The 27,925-nt window shown below is 56.8% G+C and overlaps 1 protein-coding gene across 4 annotated transcripts in view; it reads left to right on the top strand.

Moving 5' to 3' along the window:
* Nucleotides 1–27,925, top strand: part of PRDM15 (PR/SET domain 15) — a 69,239-nt gene that overhangs the window by 15,134 nt on the left and 26,180 nt on the right. The window contains exons 1-12 of one of the 4 annotated variants that reach the window (XM_047098980.1): nt 5,803–5,948; nt 6,445–6,490; nt 7,035–7,128; nt 9,086–9,239; nt 11,646–11,898; nt 18,246–18,347; nt 19,607–19,831; nt 21,409–21,538; nt 23,164–23,345; nt 23,474–23,568; nt 24,062–24,149; nt 27,068–27,235. In XM_047098980.1, the coding sequence (XP_046954936.1) occupies nt 6,454–6,490; nt 7,035–7,128; nt 9,086–9,239; nt 11,646–11,898; nt 18,246–18,347; nt 19,607–19,831; nt 21,409–21,538; nt 23,164–23,345; nt 23,474–23,568; nt 24,062–24,149; nt 27,068–27,235 (1,528 nt within the window). In that variant the 5' untranslated portion in view covers nt 5,803–5,948; nt 6,445–6,453. The other 3 variants (XM_047098977.1, XM_047098978.1, XM_047098981.1) reach the window with 3 other exon arrangements.

Raw genomic sequence — 27,925 nt, 5'->3', positions numbered from 1 at the left:
GGACGTGGGGTTTGTGACGCTGCCGCTCAGTCTTTAGCTGGTCTTGTTACCCTCTTCGCACTGTCTTTTCTAGAGCAGAACTTCAAATTTGATACAGTCCAATTAGTTCTCTTTTTATAGACTACTCTTTTGGTGACAAGTCTAAAAACTGCCTACCCTAGATCTCAACGATTTCCTCCCGTGTTTTTCTAAAACATTTACAACTCTATGTGTTCAGTCTGGGACCCATTATGACTTAATTCTTGTGTAAGGTGTGACAGTGAAGTTCATTGCCTCCCCCACCGCCACGCGCACTTGCTGGGAAGGCTGTCCTTCCTTCGTGAATTGCTTTTACGGGTTCGTCAAAAACCAGTTGGACACATTTGTGCGGGTGTGTTTCTCGATTTCCGTTGGCTTGTGGGTCTGTCCCTTCCCCAGTACCAGCATTCTCTTTACTGTAGCTTAGGATTCAGCTTGAGACGGGGGTATGCCGGGTCCTAACTTGAGTCTTCTTCCTCAAGGCTGCTTTCTTTTTTCTTTTTAGATTGTTTTTTAAATTTTTTATTTTTTTAAGTTTACATCCACGTTAGCCAGCATATAGTGCAACAATGATTTCAGGAGTAGATTCCTTTTTTTTTTTTTTTTTAAATTTTTTTTTTTTAACGTTTACTTATTTTTGAGACAGACAGAGACAGCATGGACAGGGGAGGGTCAGAGAGAGAGGGAGACACAGAATCCGAAACAGGCTTCAGGCTCCGAGCTGTCAGCACAGAGCCCGACACGGGACTCGAACCCACGGACCGCGAGATCATGACCTGAACCGCAGTCGGACACTCAACCGACTGAGCCACCCAGGCGCCCCGTGGAGTAGATTCCTTAATGCCCCTCCCCCATCTAGCCCATCCCCCCTCTCACACCCCCTCCAGTAACCTTCTGTTTGTTCTCCATATTTAAGAGTCTCTTCTGTTTTGTCCCCCTCCCTGTTTTTATATTGTTTTTGCTTCCCTTTCCTTATGTTCGTCTGTTTTGTCTCTTAAAGTCCTCATATGAGTGAAGTCCTATGATATTTGTCTTTTTTTGACTAATTTCATTTAGCATAATACCCTCCAGTTCCATCCACATCGTTGCAAATGGCAAGATTTCCTTCTTTTTGATTGCTGAGTAATACACCATTGTATATATATACCGCATCTCCTTTATCCATTCATCCATTGATGGACATTTGGGCTCTTTCCATACTTTGGCTATTGTCAATAGCACTGCTATAAACATGGGGGTGCATGTGTCCCTTCGAAACAGCACACCTGTATCCTGGGGATAAATGCCTAGTAGTGCCATTGCTGGGTCGTAAGGTGGTTCTATTTTTGGTTTTTTGAAGCACCTCCGTACTGTTTCCCAGAGTGGCTGCACCAGCTTGCGTTCCCACCAACAATGCAAAAGAGATCCTCTTTCTCTGCATTCAAGGCTGCTTTTAACAGCCGGCATCACTGGGGCCCGCCTGTGAACTCCAGTTACCACAGAGAACATTGGTCCGAGATCACCTACCCCCCCCCGGCCCCGCCCCTTACATGCAGGTAATCCTGGTCTGAGCCCAACTGACGTTCGTGATAAATTTGGTTTCCTGCTGCTATTACTGTGGTCTCCCGGTGACCGCAGCCGTGGTCCGTCGGTTCATGCAGTAGGGGTCGTGTATGTGCTAGAGAGATTTGAGGCGCTCAGACTTGAGGTGCGTCAGAATAACCTGGAGGTTCGTGTGCACGGCGTGCGAGGACCCGTCCCCGACGGTCTGCTTCAGCAGGTCTGGGGATGGGCCCCGAGGATTTGCGTTTCTCAGAAATTCCCAGCTGCTGCCAGTGCTGCGGTTTGCCGGTCCAGGGGACCACACTTGGAGAATCAGTGACGTGAGGTCCGTTTTCCCAGGATTGGTGGTTACAGTGGCCAGATCTCACACTTAGCGTCTTTGGTCATTTTCCCTGAAACGCTATCTACAAATCCTCGGTCTGGGGTTTCTCACATGCCGTGGACGTCCGGAGATTGGGCTTGGCTGGGACAAGGTACAAAGGAACGTTCCGAGCACTGAGGGGGTTTTGGGAAGAGAGCGCAGGCTGCAAGGGGCCCCCTTGCTTCAGGCCTGACTTGCTGTCCAGGGTGGCCGTGACCTATTCTCTTGGCTTTAAGGAACCATTTTAGAGGCTGTGTTTCAGGAATCAGATGCTACTCATCAAGGATGTTCTTTCCAGGGCCTCGAACATTTGGGTGTACGAAGACCCAGTGTAATAAAAAGCTAAAACCTCCCGTTGTTTCCTGCCCGCTCTCATTTTCTCCCTGCGGCTGTTGCTAAAACCGAGTCGGCTGGGTTTCTCTCCCAGCAGGTGTGCTTGGAGGGGCCGCTTCTTTGGGGACACTCTGGACAGGAGACAGTCTGCTTCGCCTCCCTTGAGGGGAGCAGAACAGAGAGGGGTGCTGCCAGGGGACAGGCAGCCCCCCGGGGCTCGGTGGACCTAGCCCGAGGGAGGCACCCTGGCCTGGGCGCCCCGATTCTGACACGTTCTGTGGGGACCCCGTGTTCTGCCTGCCGCGATCCTGCAGCTTCGAGCAGCTTCTTCAGAGCCTGCCCTTGCCTTTGCGGGACCTTCTCGGGTTGTGACAGAGCCTGCAGGCAGACGGGCTGTGAGGCTCCTAGGGGCGCTCCAGGAACTCGTTAAGGCAGATTTCCACGCGTTTCCTCTGCCTCTTCGTCCCTCTTCCCCTTCTGCTCGGTGACCAGCTGCCGCCCCCGTTCCAGATCGGCCCCCGACCACACCCACGGTACCCGTCAGCCAGGAAGCCCTGAGTTACACTTGCCAGGGCCATGGGAGACACCTTTTTTTCCCTTAAATGGGTGCTCCCGGGAGGAGAAAATACAGATTTGGAAAAAATAAACGCCCTGGGTATTGATCCTTGGCCCTTTATTTTTTTTTTTTTTTTTTAAATTTTTTTTTTTCAACGTTTATTTATTTTTGGGACAGAGAGAGACAGAGCATGAACGGGGGAGGAGCAGAGAGAGAGGGAGACACAGAATCGGAAACAGGCTCCAGGCTCTGAGCCATCAGCCCAGAGCCTGACGCGGGGCTCGAACTCCCAGACCGCGAGATCGTGACCTGGCTGAAGTCGGACGCTCAACCGACTGCGCCACCCAGGCGCCCCAATCCTTGGCCCTTTAAAGGCAAGTTGGAAATCCCGTGTCCCTGCCTTGTTTCCTCGTCGCTGACTCACTCTTCTACAGTGAAGTTTGAAATTCTCGTCTCAGCTCAAGTAAACGTGTGTTTGGTGAATGTGAGTTCCCATGTGGGTGTTGCATTTTCATTCTTCAAGCTGCTGGGGATAGAAATGGGGCAGAGGCCACGTGAAATGGGCATCCGGGAGGCACGCTTTCCCAAGAGGGAACCTAGCAGCACAGAGGGGCCCGCACAAGAGGTGGGGGCGCAGGAAGGGTGTGCTGGGTTGGCTTAATGGGGGTTGGAGGAAGCGGGAGAGGAGAGGAATTTGTGTGTGTGGTGCGTGCTGGGGGTATCGTACTTTTTGCTCCCCCCAAAACTGCACGAGGTGTGCATTTCTTTTAGAACACATTTATTTTAGGGGCGTCTGGCTGGCTCAGTCATTTGAGCATCCGACTCCTAATGTCGGCTCAGGTCATGATCACACGGTTCGTGGGTCCAAGCCCCACGTCAGGCTCTCTGCTGATGGCGCAGAGCCTGCTTGGGATCCTCTCTCTCCCTCTTTCCCTGCCTACCCCCCTCTAAATAAATAAATAAACATTTTTTAATACGAAATTTATTTAAAAAAAATAAGTACGGAATTTATTGTCAAATTGGTTTCCGTACAACACCCAGTGCTCATCCCAACAGGTGCCCTCCTCCCTGCCCATCACCCACCCTCCCCTCCCTCCCACCCCCCATCAACCCTCAGTTTATTCTCAGTTTTTAAGTCTCTTATGGTTTGCCTCCCTCCCTTTTTCCCCCCTTCCCCTCCCCCATAAACAGTTTTTAAAACAGAGATGTTTTCCTTGAACTCTGATTGAAACATTGAAAAAAAAAATTTTATTTTCATTCCAGTATAGTTAACATACAGTGTTGTATTAGTTTCAGCTGTAGAGTATAGTGATTCCACAGTTCTATCCGTTACTCAGTGCTAGGCATCTAAGCGTACCCTCAATCCCCATCCCGTTTGTCACCACCACCACCCGCCCCCCCCCCCCCCCGCGCTGACCATCAGTTTGTCCTCTGTCATTAGGAATCTGTGCTTTGGTTTGTCTTTTTTTCTTTGTTCGTTTTGTTTCTTAAATTCCATGTACGAGTAAAATCAAACGGCATTTGTTTTTCTCTGACTTGTTTCACTTAGCGTTATATATACTCTCTAGGTCCACCCATGTCATTGCACATAGCAACATTTCATTCTTTTTATGGCTAATATTCCATTGCATATGTATATATCTATGTATGTACGTATATGCATATAAATATATATGCACGTATACACAAACACCACATCAGCCGATGGACATTTGGGTTTCTTCTGTGCCTTGATTATTATAAATAATCCCGCAGTTAACATAGGGATGCGTATTCCTTCAAGTTAGTATTTTCATATTCTTTGGATAAATACCCAGTAGTGGAATTACTGGATCATATGGTAATTCTATTTTTAATTTTTTGAGGCACTTCCAGACTGTTCTGGAGACCAGTTTGCATTCCCGCCAGCAGTGCACGAGGGTTCCTTTTTCTCCACATCCTCACCAACACTTGTTGTTTCCTGCGTTTTTTACTTTAGCCCTTCTGACAGGTGTGAGGCGACAGCCCACTGTGGTTTTGATTTGCATGTCCCTGATGAGTGATTTCGAGCATCTTTTTATGGGTCTGTTGGCCATCTGGAGACATATCTTTGGAGACGTATCTGTTTATATAATCTGTGCATTTTTTAACTGGATTATTTGGTTTTTTGAGTGTTGAGTTATGTCAGTTCTTTATATATTTTGGACACTAACCTGTTACTGGATATCTTCTCCCGTTCTGTAGGTCGCCTTTTAGTTTTGTTGCCTGTTTCCTTTGCCGTCGTAGAAGCTTTTTATTTTGATGTAGTCCCAGGGGTTTCTTTTTGCTTTTGTTTCCCTTGCCTCAGGAGACACATCTAGAAAAGTGTTGCTGTGGCCAGTGTCAGCGACATTACGGCCTGTGCTCTTTTCTAGACGTTTATGGCTTCAGGTCTCTCATCCATTTTGAGTTCATTTTTGTGTGTGGTGTGGGAAGGTCGTCCAGTTTCATTCTTTTGCATGTTGCTGTCCAGGTTGCCCAGTGCCCTTTCTTGAAGAGACTGTCTTTTTCCCATTGGATATTCTCTCCTGCTTTGTTGAAGATTAGTTGACCCTATAATTGTGGGTTTATTTGTGGGCCTTCTCTTCCGGTCCGTTGATCTGTGCATGTCTCCTTTTGTGCCATCGCCATACGGTTCTGATCACCACAGCTCCGTAGTATGTCTTGAAATCTGGGATTATGGTACCTGCAGCTTACTTTTCCTTTTTCAAGGTTGCTCTGGCTGTTGGGGGGGGGGGTGGGGGTTTGTGGTTCCCTACACAGTTTACGATTGTTTGCTCTAGCTCGGTGAAAAATGCTGGTGGTATTTTGACAGGATTGCATAGGAATGCCCGACTGCTTCGGGCTGTGTAGACGTTTCGACAGTGTTTGTTCTTGTGGCTCGTGAGGAAGGTCTTCCCATTTGTGACCTCTCCAGTTTCTCTCATCCACGGTTTGTGGTTTCCAGAGTGCAGGTCTTTCAATGTGGGGAACACTTTTATTTCCATTTTATAGGTCAGAGGATCTGGGCCCTAGAATTAACGTGTCCAGATCATCCCTCAAATAAGTGGGGGGCCTCGCCTCCGCTGCCTGACCTCACACGCCTAACAGAAGACAGAAGAAGTGACTGGTCTGCTGGAAGTCTGGAACATTCTCGTCCTCTGTGCTGTGTGTTGCTCATGGGTGTGCCTGGCTGTCAGGCACCCGTTAGCGGCTGAAGGAAGACAGAGGTTGTACTAGACTTGACTGCCCTTGAGGAATTCACAGTCCAGTGAAGGAGGAAAGAGAAATGGAGGTGACAGTGTGAAACCAGCTCTTAAAAATGGTGATCCTTGTACTTTACAAATGGAAACCAGTGGCTAATATAAAAAAGATGGAAAGTCCGAGTTCAGAAAGACTTCCTAATCTAGAGGCCATTACAATCAATCGCTTGTATTAAAAAACATTATTTTAGGGGAGGAAACCTCTCAAAGCCCCCAGCCTCATTACAGTAGAGGGGATCTCGCTGCTTGGTGCCTTTAAAGCCCAACGTAAGGTCCGCGCACAAGTTCGAGGAACCTTTGACAGGGTTGGTCTTCAAAACTTGCTTTGGCAAAAAAGCTCATCGTTAACAACCTGGCCTTTGTTTCCCCGACAGGTGTCAGAAATGGCCGAAGACGGGAGTGAGGAGATCATGTTCATCTGTAAGTAGTCCGTGGCCTGTCCGTGGTTGCAGTGGGCCGTCTGGACAAAGCCACGTCCACGTTTCGTTTCCACAGTACAGAAAAGCTGCCGCTGTTTGAGTGGACATGACTTTGCTCGCTTTATGGAACACAGTTGATTGCGTGGGAAACGCCCCCGCAGGGGTGTGTGGTTTTAAAAGGATCATCTTTCTCAGAACTTTGGGCCAAGGGCACTTTGCGGGGGGCGGCACTTGATTCAGAAAAGGAAGCCACGGATTCGTGACACGTGAGGTTTCTAGTAAGCAGGTTACGTTGGTGAATTTTCACTTATTCTCCCTCCTTGGTAGATCTTGTTCTTTGTCACCAGAGAGGTGACCGCACACTTTGAAATGTGCCACAGAGCAAGGCCTTTTCCTTGGGGGCCACATCCTGAGTTTGCACCGTGTTCACATGGGGGGGGGGGGCGAAGCGCTGTAAGTTGCCCCCCTCGGGCAGGGGGCCTGCGATGTCCCCCAGGTGTCCCCTGTCGGCTCCCTGTCCCCCTGACACTCAGTGTCTGTTGCAGGGTGTGAGGACTGTAGCCAGTACCACGACTCCGAATGTCCTGAGCTGGGCCCCGTGGTCATGGTCAAAGACTCCTTTGTGTTAAGCAGGGCAAGGTGAGTGCTACCTCGGGCTGTTTTTACAGCGCTTCCTGTCAGGGTTGTCTGAATGCCGTCTCTGCATCTGCAGAAAGGAGAGCTCTTGGAGGGTTCCCGGACCCAAGTCCTGCGTGGGGGTCCCCGCACAGGACCAGGCAGTTCTCGGGCACCAGCGGGGGTTCAGCTCTGACACCTGCTGGGAGGAGACAGCAGGGGGCCCCCCAGGCTCAGGGCTCAGCCCCACAGGGCCGCCCCGCCCCCCCTCTCCAGACGCCAGCCGCGAGCCCCAGGCTGTCCTCTGTCCTTGTGACAACCACGCTGCAGACCGGAGGCTCCAGCGGCCTCCTCCTCGGAGGCTTCTACATCGTTAGCGTGGCGCACAGAACTCTGGGAAACCCTTACCGTTTCCGGGTTATTAAAGGATGTGATAAGCGGGATGAGTGAACAGCCAGATGAAGAGATGTGCAGGGTGAGGCCCCCGGAGAGGGCCTGGAGCTTCCCCGCCCCCCCAGCCCCGGCACCACTCACCGCGCCCCTCCACCTGTTCACCCACCCAGGCGTGTTTCGAAGGCTTCCGAGGGAATGTCTTGTTCTAGTTCCGTGCTCCCAGGGGCCAAGCTGGCCGAGACACAGCGTGGTGGCCGGGGAAGAGCCCGCGGGCCGAGGCTGCAGGTTTCCCCGCGGCCCGAATCTCGGTCTGCCATCTGCCGATGCCCGCCGTGGGCAGGGTGGGCTGCGGTGGGGCCCGGGCGGTGAGGGCAGGTAACAAGGCGAAGCCATCAGCGCTTCTGGAAGAACGCTGCAGGTGGAGGGAGGAGGCCCAGTGGCTCGGCTGTTCCACGTTTCCGCGTGGGGGCCGTGTCGCCCGGGGGGGCCGGAGCAAGGGCTCTGAGGGACCGCCCGTTCACAGCCCGGGTCTGCAGCTGGTTGAACTGGGACGAGGCCTTCTCTTTTCCGTACCTCGGTGGCCTCATCTGCAGAGTGGACAGAGTAACGGTACCCGCTGCAGACGTGTGGTCGGGATTGTAGGTACGGTGCCTGGCACACGGAGGTGCCATTATTATCTCGCTGCTGTTTCTAGAAGCTTCCCAACTGGTTTTCCTGGCATCTTTATTTACTTTTTCTCACTGTGACTTGGCTTCTCAAAACAGAGGACTAGTTTTGCCTGAAGCGGGGACCCTGCCGGCTCTCCCCGAAAACTTGCACTCGTTGCCTGTTGCCCGTGAAACTGTGGCAGCAACTACCGGTCCCACAGTGGGTGTCCTCTGTGGGGGCCTCCTGCCCTGCAGCCCGGCCTTCTGCGTGGTCCTGCGAGGGGGCTGCTCTCCAAGCGCCCTGGTGTCTGGCCCGCTCCTGGATGGGAGTCGGGCTTACCCAGGCCTTGGCTTGTGCTGGGGTCCCAGCCCACAGGCCTTCCTCTTCCCGCACCCCATTCTTGACACTCTCAGTTTAGGCGAAAACATCCTCAGTGCCACTGGCCCGTTCAACCCAATGGAAACGCTTTTCTGGTCCTCGGAATGCTGTGGCACTTTTCCTTTTCTTGTGGTGTCTCAGCATGGAGCTCCCCCGCCCTGCCGTCGGGCTGTGGTGGGGGGGGGGGCGCGGGCAGCGAGAGCTGGTGCCCTTCATCTCCGTTGGCCCATCACAGCCCAACTGGTGCCGTAGTCGTAGTGGCTTGTCTCTCGGGTGGGGATTTCAAACACCTCCCTTAGTGAATGCCCCACCCCCCACCCCCGCCCCATGTGTGCTCTGGGTGGGTCTTGCCAGGGCTCTGGGGTTGCTCTCCAATGGCTTAGGCTTTTAAAGAGTGGGGCGGCCTTCCCCGCCTCTGTCCATGGTAGGCTCTTTATCAGCCTTGAGGACGGTATTCCAGCAAGAGTGAGCTTTGGGCCCTCTTGACCGCCTGTCCCCGGTGCGAGTGGCTGTCCTCAGCCGGCAGCGCTCTGGGACTGAGGGCCTCCTGTTCCATTTCCAGATCATCCCTTCCCTCCAACCTGGAGATCCGGCGACTAGAGGACGGGGCTGAGGGAGTGTTTGCTGTAACTCAGCTCGTCAAGCGAACGCAGTTTGGTCCATTTGAGTCGAGGAGAGTTGCCAAGTGGGAGAAGGAATCTGCGTTTCCGCTGAAGGTAAGGCCGGGGCCGGTGGGGGCTGGGAGCGGGCGGCACCTGCTGGCCGCGTCGGGGGATCCGCGAGTTCAGGGATCGGGAAGTGTCTTCAGACAGCTTTAAAGATCATCGTCCCGCTTACTTCCAAGACACCGTTTTCTCTTTTCACGCTAGTTTGTTTCGTTTTCAAAGGTTTGTTTTTGAAGGGGAGAAGGGGCGGGGAGAGAGGGAGGGAGAAGGCCCAGCAGGCTCCATGCCACTGTCAGCACAGAGCCCAACGCGGGGCTCAAACCCATGAACCGTGAGATAGATCGTCACCTGAGCTGAAGGCGGACGCTTAACCAACTGAGCCACCCAGGCGTCCCTATTTTAGTTTGTTTTTACGTCCTCAAAGCATCAGAGTTAAGCTAGCCTTTTGTAATTTCCAACCTTGCCAAACGTCGAAGAGAGCGTCGTTTGAAATGTGTGCGAGAGTAGAGCCCGAACACTGCCCTTCCTTCCCTCACGACCTGGGCTGCCTCGCGGCCGTCGGGAGGTCCCTGGCAGGGCCTGGGCAGCCCAGGCACTTCCACACCTGCACACCTCGAGTGGCACTTTGCACAGCGCTTTCGAAGGGAGGGGGTTCTGTTCAGGCAGCGATAAGACACTGGAGCAAAGTTTGGCAGCTCTAAAAAGCCCATCAGACTGAGAAAAGGCAGCTTTTCTGTGAAATTGGGAAAAACAGACTGGCTGCAAGTTGCAGGGAGGACTTAGACCTCTTGAAGGAAGACAGGTGGACGGTCACGAGGCCACGGGACCCTTGTTCTGTCCCCGCCCCTGGCATGTGCCTCCAGAAGCGTCTGTGGCACCAACAGTGAGGACCAGGGTGCCGGTCCTTCGCGATTGCCCGCAGCGGCAGACTCCTGCTGGAGGCCCGTCACTGGGACGTGGGTCTCAGGACACACAGGAGACAGATGGCCTCAGGTTCTAGGCAGTTCTTGGAAGAGTTGAGCTCACTGGGCAGATTGCAGCAGAATGGAGAGCACGGAAAGCTGTTTGATTTGTTTGCAAACCAAAGGAAAGAAAGCAAGGTGGTTACGTGAGAAGCCTGAGGACAGGCCCCGGAGAGCACTGACTGTGTCCTTCTCCGGACCCGGGGCTCATGGACGCACACAGTCGCTGTGGGCATGTGGTCGGGCTGAGGCCCCTTAGGAAAAGTCCTCTGTGCTTGCTTTGGCTTCTTTCAGTGACCCGGTTGTCGAGGTCTGTCTGACATCGAGTTGTTTCCACTGCCGCATCAGCATCGAGCACGGGTGCGGCCGGGGGTGTGGGGCGGGTGGAGGCTCCCCGAGAGCCTACCCCACACCAGCCAGGGGTTCCAGGCACCTGGTGGCCCCCTCTGCTTCCGAGGGCTCCGTCCTCGCAGGGGGCCTTCACCCCGTTAGCAGTGGGGAGCGCCCACAGGAAAAGCCCAGGAGAGGGAGAGAGAGGTTCCTACAGCAAGGAGGCAGTGGTTGCATCAGAAAAGACGGAAGCAAGACCCTTTTCTCCACGTGTGGTTACTTGGAGCCTCGGAATGTTTGAGTCTCTCCCCCTGTTCCCATCCACCAGTATCTGTGCTGTTACAGGTGCGGGTGCAGCTTATAGGACTGACGGACGTTACCGGACACGCTTGTAACAGAGCCGGGGAGGAACTCAGGTGTCCTGGTGCCCACCCAGGACGTACGCATTCCCCTTTCCAACTGGGCCACATGCAGATTTCCGGTGTCCGGATGACCCCGGGACCAGGTGCAGAGCCTGCGTGTCACCCAGAGCAGGTGGAGTGCTCAGGTGTCCCAGTGATGTCTGGGCCAGGAGTAGATCTCAGGTGCCCTGATGATATTCGGTCAAGGACGAGAGCTCCATCATCCCGATGCCACCTGGACTGGGAATACGACTCCTACGTCGTTATGGCCCCTTGGAAACCGATTAGAACTTGGGTGTCCAGCCGCTGCTCCTGGACCTTGAGTAGCCCCGGCGTGTCCCAGTTCCCACCTGGCCGTTTATGGTTCTCAGGTCCCCGGTGACTCCCAAAAGCAGGTTCTGTGCGGAGCCCGATCTGGCCTCGGTGCAGCACTGTCGGGATTGGCTGCCCAGCACACTCCCGCCTCCCCACACGCACACGCACACACACGCACACACACGCGCACACACGCACACGCACCCACACGCACACGCACGCGCGCACACACGCACCCACACGCGCACACGCACCCACACGCGCACACGCACACGCGCGCACACGCACCCACACACGCACACACACGCCCACACGCGCACACACACGCACCCACACGCGCACACACACACACACACACACGCACACACACGCACCCACGCACGCTGACATGCAGACGGGCGGATAACCAGTTCCTTTCCCGGCCCCTTGGCGGCCGTGCCCACCCTCAGGTGTTCCAGAAGGACGGGCACCCCGTGTGCTTCGACACGTCCAGCGAGGATGACTGCAACTGGATGATGCTGGTGCGACCGGCGGCGGGGCCCGAGCACCAGAACCTGACCGCCTACCAGCACGGCGACGATGTCTACTTCACCACCTCCAGGGACATCCCCCCCGGCGCTGAGCTGCGCGTGTGGTACGCGGCCTTTTACGCCAAGAAGATGGACAAGCCCATGCTGAAGCAGGCCTGCTCCGGCGCCCATGGTACGTGCCCCGCCCCCCCCGTCCCCCCGTCCCGCGTCCGCCTCCCGCCAGGCCTCGCTGTCGGGACCCGGGCCCCTGGCTGCCCACAGGCACCTTGTGGTCGAGGGGGAGCCGTGCGGGCAGCGTGTGGGGAACAGAGGGGGCTGCTCTTGACCCCACGCGGTTGGGGCTCCTGTTCTGCTTGTCAGATGTCTGGGCCTGCCCCTCAGCCGGACACCGGCGGGTGGAACGTCCTCCCTGGGAGATCTGGGCGCTAGGGCACGAGGGGCGGAGATCATCCCCACCGTCCTGCTAGCTGGGGCGACTGTCTCTGTTTGGGGCAGCGGAACGCAGCACAGAGAGGTTAGGGAACCTGCCTTGAGCTGCACTGTGGGAGGTGGAGTCAGGATTCAGACCCGGATCTGGTTCCGGGGCCGGTGCTGGCCTCCTCGCGGCAGCCTCCTCCTTGGGGTGTGTGCTCACGTGTGTGTGTCCGTGTGCGAGTACGCGCCCGTGTGTTCCAGGAGGGACCTAGCGAAGGTCATGTGTGTGATTTGCCCAAATCCGGCATTCCCAAAGTGTGTACCCTGCTGACCCAGGGTAGGGGGTACCACCACTTCGTGAAGGCGGCCCATGGAACTTCCGTCTGTCCTGCCCAATAGTGAGTCCTCGCAGTGCAGCCTGAGACCACGCGAGGCCACCGCCAGTGCGGCACGTTTGGCCTGTGAGCTCAGCGGATCATAGCCTCACCTGAGCCTCCAAGGGCGGACGCGCCCGTTGTTGCCACAGTTACTTGCTGGGGGGGAGAAACAACCCTCTTTGCTTCTGACCCCCCACAGCACAGGATTCTGACAAAATGGTTTCCTGATCACGAGCCCGTCGTGACACGAAGCAGCTCTGTAGAGTAAGAGTCTTCACCTAAGTGAGGTTCTGGTCTGTGCCGTGTGGTTGAGGTTCCCCCCCTCCCCCCGGTGGAGCCATTCTGGCCGTCCCTGTGCCAGCAGCCTGTGAGGAGACGAGTCCGGACGACTGCCCACACCAGGCACCGCAGACCGTAAGCAGCAGAAATGGGTCGCCTCTCAGCCCTGGAGCCTGAAGTCCAGGAGCAGGTGTTGGCAAGACTGGATCCTTCTAGAGGCTTCTCCCGGCTTCTGGTGCTGCTAGCGGCCCTTGGCGTTCCTCGGCTCGTCGATGCATCACCCTGGTCCCTGCCTGTGTCCTCACATGGACCTCTCTCCCCCGTGCCTCTGTGTTCTCTCTTATAGGGACACCGCTCGCTGGGCTTAGGGTCTGCCCTGCTCCAGGGTGACCTCATCTGCCCTTAATTGCACCTGCAGAGCCCCTATCCAAAGCCTGCGGGAGCATGTGAATTTTGGAGGGCCACCCTTCCACCCACCACGGGCTGGGGGTGGTGGAGTGGGAGCCACTGAGGACGTCCTCGGGGACAGTCTGTGGGGGCCACTCGGCCAGATGGCCTGCACTCTGGCTCCGTCGGCAGTAAGAGGCTTGTCGCCTTCACAGAGATATTTACGGGGTGTTCTGTCGATAGTGAAGGGGGCAGGAGGAACTTGGAGACACCCACAGCTTTTCACCCAGCTGCTCCTAAGCCGTCCGCTAGGATTTGCTGGAACCAGCCGGGTGCCTGGCCTGGCCCCAGGGAGGACTGAGGTGCCCGGCCGGGCTGGGCTTCGCTTCCGGGCACGACGTGGCCGGGCCCGTCGGTGCTGTGCAAGGTGACCGGGGTCTTCCCGGTCTGGTTTTCTCGTGTTCAGGTTTCCTTACGGCCTTGTGCCCCTGGGCCAGCCAAGCCCGCACATCGGGGTTTGTTGTACCAGAGGCTGACCTTGTCAGTCCTGTCCTGCCTGATGTCTCACCCCTCACGAGTCTCCAGGTCAAAGTCAGAGCAAGGTGGCTGCCCTCCTGCCGGAGTTGCAGTGCCGTTTGCTTTTCCCCGCGGGAGAAGTCTCTCATCTGGAGCTGACATTGAGAAGGTGCAGTTGAATGAAATGAGCCCAACCAGACAGCTCCCTCCTCGTTTTGTCCCAGCCGCCCTCCCTGGGGAATCCTGAGTTGACTGTGGTCGTCCTCCGTGCGTTCCTTCTGAGAGCCCGGGACACGACTGTAATCATGTCAGCATCAGTGGCGGGCACGGTCCCCCTAAAGGAGTATTTGATTCGGGCAAGCAGATAACCAACTCAGGCACTCGGAAATTCCAGAAATACCTTTGATGGTCTTTCAGTCTTCGTTTTGGGAGGAATGACAAGCAGGTATTTCCTAGAAATGTCCTGAAAGTTCTTGACCGCTGTTAAGGGGTTGGTTAGTTGGGGTCCTTATTTCTTACACCTGTTGGACGACGACTTCACTCAGGCAGTGCTGGGAGCTCCCCAGAGGACGCGTAACGTCTGCTGTTGTGCGTGGTGCCTGTGGTCGGTCGGTGACAGGGCCACCACTCAGGCCTCCCACCAGCCCCTTCCCCAGGAACCCCTCCTGGCACAACGGAGCTTCTAGAACCCTGGTCCGGCGCTGCCCGCCCTGAGTGCCTGGGGCCCCGGGCGGTCTCGGGTGCGAGTTCTGGACGCCTCACCTGGTTGAAGCCATATGTTGGGAGCCCACCACTGCCCGATTCTCAGACTCTAGTGTGGGTGCCGAGACCTGTGGAGAGGGGCCTGGAACGTACAGGAAGCTGGCCTCTGCGTGATTCTGATTGGCCAGGTCCGACAGGTAGGGAGAGGGCTTAACCTCTCCTCCCACCACAGAGGCTTCTGGTCTGCACACCCTTGAGACCACTGCAGTGCAGGGGAGGGAAAGGGCCTTTTGTGGCCATCACTGTACCTTGGGGCCAGTGGCAGTGGAGCCACGCAAGGTGAATGGGCCTGAGGGACCATGGTATGTTCTAGAAGAATCGTGCTGGGGGCCAGGGCACGAGGAGCTGTCTGCCCAGAAGTTATTCAGAATCTTTCTCTGTGAGCATCAGAACTGCTAAGACACACCGGTTTCATTCTGTCTCTTTCAGATTTGCTTCAAAATGTATCTTTGTTGTAGAAATCAGCCAGTTTTGTAGATGGCACAGCCGTGGTCCAAACACAGCAAAGTCGGAGGAGCAGACACACTCTTTTTAAAAAACAAACAAACCAACTTTTACTATTTTTTCTTCCTGGTAGTAAATTTTCTTTTCTCATTTTTTCTTTTCTTTTTTTTTTAATGTTTATTTATTTTTGAGACAGAGACAGAGCATGAACGGGGGAGGGGCAGAGAGAGAGAGGGGGAGACACAGAATCGGAAGCAGGCTCCAGGCTCTGAGCCGTCAGCCCAGAGCCCGACGCGGGGCTCACACTCACGGACCGCGAGATCATGACCTGAGCGGAAGTCGGACGCTTAACCGACTGAGCCACCCAGGCGCCCCCTTTTCTCATTTTTTCTTGAGCTCGCAGTACGGTTGATTTCTTTTCTGTGCACCAACTGGGCCTGGGGACCGTTGACGGAGGCCCGGGAAGCATGTGGGTGTAAATGGGTGGGCGCGAGGGGCTCAGGTCGGCTCTCGTCACCGGATGTTGTCAGCAGATTTTTCAGAACTGCTCTTGTAATGAACAAGGTCGAGTATAAACACGCTTAATCACATTTGGGGAACTTTCAAGTCACCATTTTAATGACCCTGGCATTTTTGCTGTCATCTTATGGTACGTGAGAAAAATCAGCATGGCTCACGTATGGTTTACCTACATTCAAACAGCAGTTTTCGGTGCGCAGCTCAGCGTTTCGACAGAGGCGTGCAGTTGTGTGAGCCGTGCCACCGTTGAGATAGAGAGCATCCTTATCACCCCTGCGGCTCTGCGCTGGGGCCCTGGCCACCAGCAGGATGACCCTGCCCCTGCCCCTGTCCGTGTCTTCTGCTCCTCAGAAAGGCCCTGCGTTCTCACACAGGCGAGGTCCTACTGTGCGTGGCGTTCTGTCGCTTGCTTTCGTTGCCCTGTGGGCTTGTAACTCACCAGGCCTTCTTCTTCTTTTTTTAAATGTTTGTTCATTTCGGGGAGGACACAAATAGGGGAGGGGCAGAGAGCGGGGGACAGAGGATCCAAAGCGGGCTCCGCGCCCACAGGCTGGTGGCAGTGAGTCCCCAACGCGGGCATTGAACTCATGAACCGCGAGTGAGATCAGGACCCGAGCTGAAGCTGGACGCTCAACAAACTGAGCCACCCAGGAGCCCCCTGTCTCCTCTTTTTAATGTTTATTTTGAGAGAGAGAGAGCGAGCGCGGAAGAGGGGCAGAAAGAGGGAGAGAGAGGATCCGAAGCAGGCTCTGCACTGACAGCAGTGAGCCTGACACGGGCTCGAACTCACGAACCACAAGATCATGACCTGAGCCAAAGTCAGACGCCTAACTGACTGAGCCACCCAGACGCCCCTTGTCTTTTTTAAAAAATGTTTATTTATTTTGAGAGAGAGAGAGTGCAGGAGAGGGACCGAGAGAGAGACAGAAAGAGAGAGAGAGAATCCCACGCAAGCTCTATGCCCAGCACAGAGCTGGACGCAGGGCTTGAACCCATGAACCGAGAGAGCATGACCTGAGCCGAGATCGAGAGTGGGACACCTAACGGACCGAGGCCCCAGGCGCCCCCCGCCCAGCCCCTCTCAGGCGTTTTCTCTATCGCTCGTCTGTGGCATATTCGTGGTATTTGTGGCCGTGAGGTGTCACTGTTGCCTCGATGCTTTTTTGTTGGATATTTAAGGGACGGGCAATCGAGAGCTGCCTTCTTGATTGTTGGCTGAGTTTTGTTCTTAAAAATTGTGATCTTTTAGGGAGAGTTTTTGGAAACCGAGTTCTTCCCCAGACGAGGGGACAGCGGCCGTGACTCGTTCTCCTAGTTCGTCCTGTTGACTATCAGCCAGGCATGTTCTCGTGTCAGGTTCATTTGAATCCCCATCACGGGGGTGGGGACCGTCCCACTGGGGATGGCGGCTCACTGGGACCAGAAGAAAAGGCCTCGACTCCGGGTGCCCTTCCAGCTGACCCTTCGGCATCCCTTCCTGAAGCCACCACATACCCGCGTCTCCTTCGCCTCCGTAGAGCCACGTGTGTTTGGGAGGGTGAGCAAGGAGCGGGAATTCAGCTCTGGCGCCCGTTCATTCGCGGTCTCGTCCTGCCCGTCTTCACTCGGGGGACTCACAGGCAAGAGGGAGAACAGAGGGGGCTGGCTGGCCCATCCCCACCCTGCTGCCCCAGCATCCGCCCTGGGGAGCTCGGGCCGTTTCAGTGCGACATTTTCCCTCCTTGTTACTTTAGGAGGACGCGCAGAATACACACCAGCGGTTGTAGCAGTGGCCTGCTGCGGTCTTTCGCTTTCGTTCTTCTTTGGAAGCTTGTTGCACATTTTTGCTACGGAGAGCGGCGTGCGTTGTCCTGGGGCCGAATGCACGTGCAATGGCAGCTCTGGGTGATTTTTTCCAAGAACCCAGGAGTTTGCTGCACGCGTGGCCCTTGGGGTGACGCGATAGGTCGTGCGGTGCAGTGGCCGAGTGGCGCCGGTGGCGAGGGCTCGCGGCCCCAGACCAGCCCCGGCGGCTGCCCGATGGCACCACGAACGGAGGCTCGCTTAGAGCATCCCCTTCTTTGAGGTCCCACGGGAGCGTCAGTAATGTTTTTAAAAGGAGGCCCCAGTTCCCCTCTTCACAGGCAGGGCCTCCCCTGTGCCGTGAACCATCCCCAGATTTCTTTGGCGTGTGAGGAAGAGGGACCACGGGGGCTGCTCGGTGGCCACCTGCCCTGGGTAGTAGCCGTTGAAATTCTAGTGCAAAGTAAACAAAACTAAACACTCGAATCCACGGGGGCAGTAGCCACACGTGGCCGGCACCCCAGACGCGCCGTGATTTCAGAGCCCTGGTGTCATCACAGAAAGTTGTGTTGGCCCACCTCCAGTGGGAGGTGCGGCCACACGGGCCGGGGCCACAGTGACGGCCTGTTTCGGGCTCTGCCGTCTCTCGTGGGAGCCAGGAAGAGGTTGAGGAGTTCCGTTTAATCTGCAGGGTGCGTTTTTTTTTTTTTTTTTTTTTACCCCCTCGGTCTTGTAAGGGATGCGTGTGGTCCCACCGGTCTGGCTTCTCGGAGGAGGTCCCGTGTCTGTGACCCGTGACGGATCCCTCGTCGGGCCGCTCCGGCCCCCCCTCTCTGTGCTCGGTTTCCTCCCCCGTGAAATGGGCACCCCCGTGGGGACCGAAGGCGTCCACGCACGCGGGGCTCCGGGAACGGCAGCTGGAACGCCGAACGCGCCGAGCCGTGGTGGAGGGGGGTGTGCGGACAGGCCCGTCCCCCGCGGCCCTGGGCCCTGGGGGCGCGAGCTGCTGTGGGTCACCCTTGCCCCTGCTCTCTCGAAGCTGCAGGCAGCCCCGGAGGCGGCGCCACGGCGGAGCGGGAGCCCAGCCAGTGGGCGTGCAAGGTGTGTTCTTCCACCTTCCTGGAGCTGCAGCTCCTGAACGGTAAGCCCGGCGCGCGCGCCCCGGGGTGGGGCGACCCCTGTGCTGGCACGTCCACGCCGTCCCTGTGCACACGTGGCGACGCGCGGCCGGCCGGATGTGAGCGGCCGCGTGGACCCCAGCCGCGTGCCCAGAGCCACACGCGTCAGCCCCCCAGGCCCTCCCCGCGGGGCCTCCTCCGCACCTGCTGTGACACTTATCCTCGACCTCCCCGCTGCGCGCCTGGGGTCACTTGGGGTCTGTGTGTCATCCAGGCTTTCCAGGTGTCCCCAGCCAGGTGGGCTCATGGCCACCTAGTTCCGCCGCGTGGCCCAGGTGCCAGGCCCTTCCTGTAGCACGCGTCACGTTACTTGCTGTGTTTGCTTTTTAATTTTCTTTCCCTCCCACGACCCAGCTCCTTGGGGGCACTCCCCCGGCACAAGTGGCCCTAAATACGGCACAGGGAAGTGACGACCGCTTTGCGCCGGAGGCCTGTGCTGAGCCCGTTGAGATCACAGCGGGGGGAATCGCCCCTGGCCCAGCCGTGGGCCCAGGCACCCTCGGCCCCTGGGCCGTCCGCCCCCTTGTGCCTGGTGGGCCGCCCCTCCCCCTCCCTGCTGCTGCCCCGCCGTCCGGCCGGCCTGCGCCGTGCTTACCTCCGTGGTTAGGCCCTGTCTGTTCTTGAGCTCCGTAGCCACCCCTGCCTGCCTGTTCCCTGTGGTTTCGTCGTTCTCTCTTCTTGGGAGGTCTCGGGGGGCTTTCCTCAGTTGAGAGGAGAGCAAAAGGGTTTTTAAAGACCATTTAGTTTGTCACGCGTGGAATTATTTCCCTTCAGAGGCCGCGTTTTTGAGTAATTGTATCACGAATTCACCATGTAAGTTAAAGAACGTAAGTGAGTGTAAAGAGGAAAGGGAACAGCCCTGCCTGGAATGTCACCGTCCAGAGGCAGCCACGTTACCACGTCGGTGCACCCTTGCACAGCACTTGCTTGCACGGGCGTGTGCTCGCATGCCTGTGTGTTTCATAAAGCCGTGTGCGTGGGCGCGTGCTGAACTGGCCCTCTTTTTACCACCTAATTTGCTTTTTAAATAGTAGTCATGTTTGGCGCAGTGAAAATGCTTTTATTTGCAAGAGCAGTGGAAATAGTTAATTTGCCTATAAGAGGACACACGGTCAGCAAATGAAGTTAAAACCAGACAGACAGAACGGGGTGGGGGGGGGGGGAAGTGGGCACACCACCGGCTGCCTCAGTGTCCGCGTGCATGTGCTCCCCTCTCCCGCAGAGCATCTGCTGGGTCACCTGGAACAAGCCAAAAGCCTTCCCCCGGCCGGCCAGCACGAAGCCGCTCCCGAGAAGGAAGCAGACGTGCCCCGGGGGGAGCCTCCTGCAGTGCCCAAGAGTGTCAGTGCCACCAAAGAGCAGAAGAAAAAGCCTCGAAGAGGGAGAAAACCCAAAGCATCAAAACCTGAGCAGCCACTAGACATTATAGAAGGCAAAGAGCCAGCAGGTGAGGGCTGGGCCTAGGAAGGGGAGCCAGCAGGCGGGGGTGGCCCTGGGAGGGGGAGCCAGCAGGCGGGGGTGGCCCTGGGAGGGGAGCCAGCAGGCGGGGGTGGCCCTGGGAGGGGGAGCCAGCAGGCGGGGGTGGCCCTGGGAGGGGGAACCAGCAGGTGGGAAAACTTAGGATACACAAGGCACACAGAGGGGAACCTGGCCTTTCCCTTTCCCTCTAAATCAGTTCTTTTAGAGCACAATTCCTGTATAAACATGTTAACCACTGCAAAGTGTGCAGGTTGTGAATGTTGACAAGGGGCCCGCCTGTGTCACGAGTGCCCCATCAGGACAGAGAACCTTACCATCTCCCAGACTTTCTTCCTTGTCTGCGTGACTTAGCCTTGTCCGTCCTGGGATTTCACGTGAATCCCTCTTTCTGTGCCCAGCGTCTTACGTGCGACGTGTGGAGTGAGACCCACCCACGCTGGGTTTCTGGCGTGGGTTCACTGTGTGAAAGCCCGGCCGTCCACTCCCCTGTCGCCTGGGCCTGAGGCCTGCTCCCGTTCTCTGTGATGGTATCCCCGGTTGGGTTTGGAGGGACTCTGACCCACTCTCTGGGGTGCGCAGGGCCTGTGCCCCCTCGGTCCTCTCATGACCTCTGCCAGCACGGCCTGGTGCCAGCAGACCCCTGGGGGGGTCTCACACGTAAGGACGAGCTGTGACGCTGGGGCTGGGTCCCCTCGCTGCCTTCGTGCCGACCGCTGAGAGCTTTCCTTTGCTGTCTGGTAGAGCCCTGGTTTTCTTTCCTGAGAATGAAAGGAAACGCTGCTTCTTTCCCAGAATGAAAAAGAATTCAGAGAGCAGCCTTCACCCAATACGGGCTCACCGTCTTCTGCAGCCAGCTCTCGGTCCGTGTTCCGGTCGGAACTGAGAGATGGGCAGGCGGCTTCGACTTCCCCTGCGCAGTGTCTCTGTCTCTCCCTAAACAGGTGGAGAAGACGAGAGGGGAGCTGAGAGCTCTAAGTGGTTCTTTCCCTCATTATTAGTTGCGTTAGGAAGACGTGTAGCAGGTAAAGTGGCAGAAGCCACTGTGTTACCTTCCCGTCGTTCATTGTCCGGAGGTTCGGGCCAGGACACCTGTTACCGTAATCATTTGGCCTTTGGCCCTCGTAGAACACGATGGTCCGCTTTTGAACATACTCAGGGTGGCCGGTCTGGTTTTAAAAGTCAATGTTTCCGAATCTCCGTTAGGACTAAGTAAGTTGAAAGATCCCGTTAGGTATCATGATGTTTTGTTTGGGGTTGGTGTGAAAGGGACTGAGATCGTGGCCTAACCGCTCTGCTTTTAGAAAAGATCACAAATTATAACTTCAGTTTCGAGCTGAGAGTAACGTTTTGCTCTTTCGAAACCGGTAACTACGTGGATCCCGCCACGTTGCTAGTCTTCTTTCCTTTCTTCCTCCTGCGTGCGTCTCGCAACGCGTGTCTACGACGTGGGCCTGGCTGCGGTCCGCTCGGGTGCGTTTTCCTGGTTTGGCCGTGTCCCGTCCCCCGCCCCGGCGATGACACGGCTGTCGCGTCCCCTTCACGCAGAGCAAGTGGCGGAGATCGTCACCGAGGTCCCTCCGGATGAGCCAGCGACGGCGGCACCGGACGAGCGGATCATGGAGCTGGTTCTGGGGAAGCTGGCCACCACCACCGGTGACGCCGCTTCAGTGCCAAAGTGAGTCCTGCTGAGGTGCTCCCGGGGCGGGGAGGCGCCCCTCCTGGGGGAAAGAAACGGGTGTCCTTGGGGAACGGCAGGATCCTGCCAGAACTCGGGAGCGTGATGCCATGTCCGCTGTGAAGACAGTTAAAAGCGGTTGTGTGTGTGTGTGTGGTGAGCTGTACGTCGCGGACGGTTGACCATCTGAACCTCTCCTGAGTGCACAGTTCGGTGCCATTAAGTGCACCCGTGCTCTGTGCAGCCTCCAGCCGCGTCCGTCTCTGGAACTTTCCATCCTCCCGGACAGAAACTCTGTCCTCATGGAACGCTAACTCCCCATGTCCCTCTCCCCCCACCCCGGCACCCCCTCCCGTCCCTATCTCCGTGAAGACGGACGTACCTTGTGTGAGGTCCCAGCCTGGGCGCTGGCATGCGATGCCGGCCCTTTTGTGACGGGCCCGTGGCGCTCCACATGCCGTGCTCGAGGCTCATCCAGCAGGTGTCAGATTGTCCTTCCATCCCATCCCATAGACAGATTCCTCCATCAGTGGGCACCTGGGCTCCTCCCACCGTTCGGCTGTTGGGAACAGTGCTGCTGTCACAGAAGTTTCTGTACATGTAACACCTTGTTTCGTTTCGTTTCTTTTCTTTTCTTTTCTTTTCTTTTCTTTTCTCTTTTCTCTTCTTTTCTTTTCTCTTCTCTTCTTTTCTTTTTTCTTTTCTTTTCTTTTTTCTTTTTTTCTTTTCTCTTCTCTTTTCTTTTTTCTTTTCTTTTCTCTTCTCTTCTCTTCTCTTCTTTTCTTTTTTCTTTTCTTTTCTTTTTTTTCTCTTCTCTTCTCTTCTTTTCTTTTTTCTTTTCTTTTCTTTTTTTTTTCTTTTCTTTTCTCTTCTCTTCTTTTCTTTTTTCTTTTCTTTTCTTTTTTCTTTTCTCTTCTCTTCTCTTCTCTTTTCTTTTCTTTTCTCTTCTCTTCTTTTTTCTTTTCTTTTTTTTCTCTTCTCTTCTCTTCTCTTCTCTTCTCTTCTCTTCTTTTCTTTTCGTGAACAAGGAAAATATTTTGTATTCTAGTTGTCATTCCTGGATAAATCTTTGCTCTGACGTGGAATAAGCTGATGCTGATTTCTTTTCGGGCTTTTTTGGAGTGCCTCTTAACGTTCTCACGATGTGCCTGGCCCCGTTTGATCCCGGAGCCCGTGCAGACCGGGGCCGGCGTGCTGTCGGAAACGGGGCCACCTGTTCGTTAACCTACCGTGTCTGACTGCCCAGAGGACTTCTGTGGCTTGCCGTCAGAAAGACGTTTAAAAGGGACAAGAAATTTTTAAAAGTCAGGGTCAGAGAAAGTACAGAACAGAGCAGAGGCCAGGCCAGGCGAGAGAAACGGGGATCTTCCCGGGGCATCATCTGAGAGCTTCCTGGTGGCCAGAGTGAAAATGCAGTCAGGAGCGTGGCCATGCTGGATGATCAAGCGGTGTCTCCCGTGCAGATTCCCCTGACGCCGGGGTGGTGCCCGAGTGCCTTCCCTCCTCCCTCGCGGCGAGCTAGGAAGGTTTGGAAGAGCCCTTCCCGAGATGGCGGTGACCTCGCGCTTCCTCCCCAACGACGCAGTGTGCCCCCTGTCTCACCAGGCGTCTGTCTGACCTGGCAGGTTCCCGCATCATCCGAGCGCCGCCATCACCCTCAAGAGGAGTCTCATCCTGTCGAGCCGGCACGGCATCCGCAGGAAGCTCGTCAGGCAGCTGGGGGAGCACAGGCGGGTCTACCAGTGCGGCGTCTGCAGCAAGATCTTCCAGAACAGCAGCAACCTGAGCAGGCACGTGCGCTCGCACGGTGAGTCCCCGCGGGACGCCCGGGCCGGGGGAGAGGTGGCCGTGGACCCGGTTGGGGGGGGGGGGGTGCGGGCGCAGCCCCGGTAATGCCCGGAGCCGTGAAGTAGCGTTTCGTCGGTTGGCTCCTAGGTGACAAGCTGTTTAAATGTGAGGAATGTGCCAAGTTGTTCAGCCGCAAGGAGAGTCTGAAGCAGCACGTGTCCTACAAGCACAGCAGGAACGAGGTGCGTGGGGCCCGGGCTCTCGTGCTGGTTGTGGAGGTGCAGCGGGCGATCGGCAGGACGGGCTGCTGGGAAGGGAGACGGGGTCCCCGGGGAGGGGAAGGAGGGGCAGCGGGGTGGGGGGGGGGGCGGGAGGAGCAGGGAGGGGCCCCTGGGCTGGCGTTCGCCCTGCGGTACCCGAACGGGGATTCTTCCAGGGCAATTGGACGGTGAGGATAAGAGCTTGCTCGTGTTCCTAAATCTTGTAGGAGAGTAGTGGGCAGGGACGTAGAGCAGGACGGTGACGTAGACCAGGGCAATGACATAGAGCAGGACAGGAATGGGGACCAGGAGGGTGACATAGAGCAGGCTTACGACAGAGACAGGACGGCAAAGTAGACCAGGGCGGGGACGGAGACCTTACCCACCGGGACGTGGCGAGAGGCAGGTCGGGGGCGCGTCCTCAGGTGGAGCTGCTCCCTGCCCCTGCCCCTCAACAGCGCTCCCCTGTCGCCAGGTGGACAGTGAGTACAGGTACCGCTGCGGCACCTGCGAGAAGACGTTCCGCATCGAGAGCGCCCTCGAGTTCCACAACTGCAGGACAGGTGAGCGGGCGCCCCCTCGCAGCGCTTCTCACCGGCTGGACGGAAGCCGGGCGCTTAGGAACCAGACGGTGCACTTGCGGCCCCTCCCTCCGTTCGCCGCCCCTCTAGGCGGTCGTTACTGATTCTGAAGGAGCCTCGGTGGAAACGGCCTCTTGGCCTCCGGGAGAGGCTGTGCCTGCCCCCTCCCCCACCCCCACCCCCAGGCTGTCCTGAGAAAGGTGGGAGGTGGGCCGAGAGGCGCGGGGTGCTCCCGGACCGCGTGAGACATTCCTGGAGGCGTGGGGGGGGCGGCGACAGCGTCAGGACGGGGGCTCCGCCTCACTGGCTGGAAGGCCCTCCCTCCGCTGGCCACCCTCCGTTACCCGCCGAGGCTGCCGGCCTCCGGGACCGTGGTGCCGCCGTGCATTGCCCTGTTCTGCTCCGAGCCCGTTCTGTCCGCGGGTCCTGAAAGCGCAGGACTCCCTCACTCACTCGTGTGTGTCGCACGCTTGCCCAGGCCTCGAGGCGGGGGGGCCTCTGTGGGCCTGGGCGCGCGTCTCAGGCCCTGGCTGAGCTCAGGCTCCCACCAGAAGGGAGTAGACAGAGCACTGGGTGGGTGACAGCGGGGGTGACAGACAGCGGGGCGTCCCAGCACAGCTGAGAAGGGGGGTGACGGGCGAGTCCCAGCACAGCCAAGAAGGGGGCTGACAGGGGGCGTCCCAGCACAGCCCAGAAGGGGGGTGACGGGCGAGTCGCAGCACAGCCGAGAAGGGGGCTGATGGGGCGTCCCAGCACAGCCAAGAAGGGGTGCCCAGCAGCAGGCGGCTCAGACACCTGCTACCTTGGCCTTTGGTTCCGAACCCCTTTCCTGTTGGCCCCTCCGTGCACCCCTTGTACCTGTGGGCTGGTTCTCAGGTCCCATCTCAGACCCTTTAAGCAGCTTTAGGTAAGCCTCCACCGCCTGTCCCACGGGGCAGCTCCTGCTCCCAGGCATCTGCTGGGTCCCGTCCTGTGCTCGGGCCTGGAGCCCTGGCTTGTTTGTCCACGGCGCCCCGTGTGGCCACCTGCTCCTGTGACGGGGCTTTTCCGAGGGCACGCGAGTCTCGTTTTTCCTGAGCTCCACCTGCTCCGCACCGTCCACGGCATGAAGTGGTGGCCCCGGAAGCTTCCAGGCGCACATGCATTCTGAGCTGTGCACCCCAGGAGTGCCCTCAAATCTGGGGCACCCCCACCCCAAGCTTTTTCGACGGATGCAGTGCCTGTCAGGAGCCTAAGCTGCGTTCGTGGCCAGAGTCAGGATGGCACCCCATGTGGCCACCTGCGGCTCTGCAGGAGTGCGGAGCGATGTCCCCATGCCCTCCGGTGTCTGGTGGGGTAGCCTCAAGACAGGGGGACAAGTTGGCCTCTTTTTATCTGACAAATGAAACAAAGTAATAAAAGGAGTCAGAACAGCTATCGGTACATGTCAGATAAAGGGCCTGTTAAACCAGGCGTTTTTTTCTTTTCATTATATAGAACTAACCGCAGCAGTGAATTAAGGTGCATCTTCTCTCTAATCTCCAAAGTTAGAAGTTTCCGATGGAAACCAAAGAATAACAGGGCCCCAGGTGGCTCAGTCGGTTAAGCGTCCCACTTCGGCTCAGGTCATGATCTCGCGGTTCGTGGGTTCGAGCCCTGCGTCGGGGGCCTGGAGCCTGCTTCGGATTCTGTGTCTCCCTCTCTTTCTGCCCCTCCCCTGCTTGCTCACTCGCTCTGTCTCTCTCAAAAATAAACATTAAAAAAATTTTTAAAAAGAAAACAAAGAACAACTTGGAGACTAGCTCATTTGTGTCATAGGTCATTTGCATACCGTCCACTCTTCTCCATCATCCAAGTTAGGAAAATGTGTCTTCCATAGACCGTTAAACCAAGGAGTTCTACGAATGGGGAGAAGCTTATGGACGTGTAGACTTAGAGAACAGTGTGGGTTCACATCCAAGTGCCCCACCCCGTGCAGCGCAGCTGTCCCAGAAACCCACCATCCCGTGTCCCGGTGCACCAGGTCCCAAGTAGCAGGCATTTGCTCTTAGTTGCTGCATTTTGTTGAAACATAAATGCAGACTTGGTGGCAGAAAGTGGCCGTTGGGACCAGGTGCCCGTCTGGACTCCTGCACTGGTGACCTGTGTGTGCCCCGGCAGGAAAAGCCACCTGCACTGTGGCAGCCTGGTCCCGGTCAGCTGAGCCGTCGAGAACAGTTAGGAGTGCAGGCACCGGGTGGCACTTGTGACAGAGAAAGCTGACCCCCGGGGACAGTGCTGCGCCTTCTGCGGCTCTCAGACCCCAGGACTCGGGCCACCTGCCTGGGAGGGAGGCTCAGCTGTGCTGCTTAGTCCCAGCCCAGAAGTGGTGTGGGGGTGGGGTGGGGAGTGGGGGGGGGTGCCTGCTAAAGAGGCATCTAGAACAAGACAGGCCTGCGAGCGGTGGCGGAAATCGGGCATTTGTGTGTGGGGGGGTGGGAAGGTGGCAGAGAAGGGCAGGTGACAGGTGGGCTGCAGAGGAGCAGGTGGGGGCTCAGCGTTGGGGCGGGAAGGATGCAGGTCGGGGGTGGGGGCTGCAGTCGAGGTGGGTGGAGGGTGAGGGCCAAGCCAGTGGCGGGCCAGCCCTCTCTACTGCAGAATCACACCCGGATGACCGGAGGCAGGTGGTTGGGGAGGGGAGGGGGCCTGTGGGTGTGGTGGCGGTGACAGAGAGGAGCTGGTGTCTGTCTTCCCCGGCGAGGAGCAGCTGGTTCAGCCCTGGGCTCCCGCAGCGCAGACGATGGCTTTGCGTGGCCGTGTGGCCCTCGTGCTCCTCTGCCTGTCACCGGGGCCTCCTTGCCATTCTCACGGCCGGGATGCCGATCCTGCAGTCGGTGTCATTTGCCTAAAAGTTGCCGTGTGTCTGCTTGCTCTCTGGACAGATGACAAGACGTTCCAATGTGAGATGTGTTTCAGATTCTTCTCCACCAACAGTAACCTCTCCAAGCACAAGAAGAAGCACGGGGACAAGAAGTTTGCTTGTGAGGTCTGCAACAAAATGTTCTACCGCAAGGACGTCATGCTCGACCACCAGCGGAGGCACCTGGAAGGTGAGCCTGCCTGCTCTGGGTGCGAGCTCCTGGGATGGGGTGGGGCGGGCGCCTCCCCTGCGCGGTTTGGCCCCGCCCACCGTCAGGTCCTCATCCCCAGGCACAGAGAGGTACCTCGGGGCCTTAACAGTGCTGTGTGTCCGTGGGAACTCTTGGAAACATCCTAAATGTTCTGCGATGGGGAAGGAGTCTAAAAAAAAAAAATAACTGGGTTTTTTTGTTTTTAATTACTTATTTTTGAGAGAGACAGAGCATGAGCAGGGGAGGGGCACAGAGAGAGAGAGAGAGAGAGACACAGAATCGGAAGCAGGCTCCAGGCTCCGAGCTGTCAGCACAGAGCCCGACGTGGGGCTCGAACTCACGAACCGTGAGATCATGACCTGAGCCAAAGTCGGATGCTTAACAGACTGAGCCACCCAGGCGCCCCAAAAAATGGATTTTTTATAGGATTGAATACTCTGCACCTAATAAAGCATTTACTGCTTTCACTATGACAGGAAAAAACAGCATATGAAATTGTGTATGGGGTGTGCTTCCAGTCTTGTGCACGGAGCAGAATGTTCTGGGCAGATGCTGCTGGCTGGGGCCATAGTAGTTTCTCCCTCATTCCTCATCCTCCCTGCGGGCCCCAGATGGCCCAGGCTGTTTGTAGCAGGGGAGCCGGGGGACTGCTCCAATGTGGTGGGTTCA

Source organism: Lynx rufus, unplaced genomic scaffold (assembly GCF_022079265.1).
Source record: "Lynx rufus isolate CCGP_SWC_20201006 ecotype Redwood Valley unplaced genomic scaffold, mLynRuf1.p SCAF_5, whole genome shotgun sequence".
NCBI lineage: Eukaryota > Metazoa > Chordata > Mammalia > Carnivora > Felidae > Lynx > Lynx rufus.
This window is presented reverse-complemented; position numbering and strand designations above follow the sequence as displayed.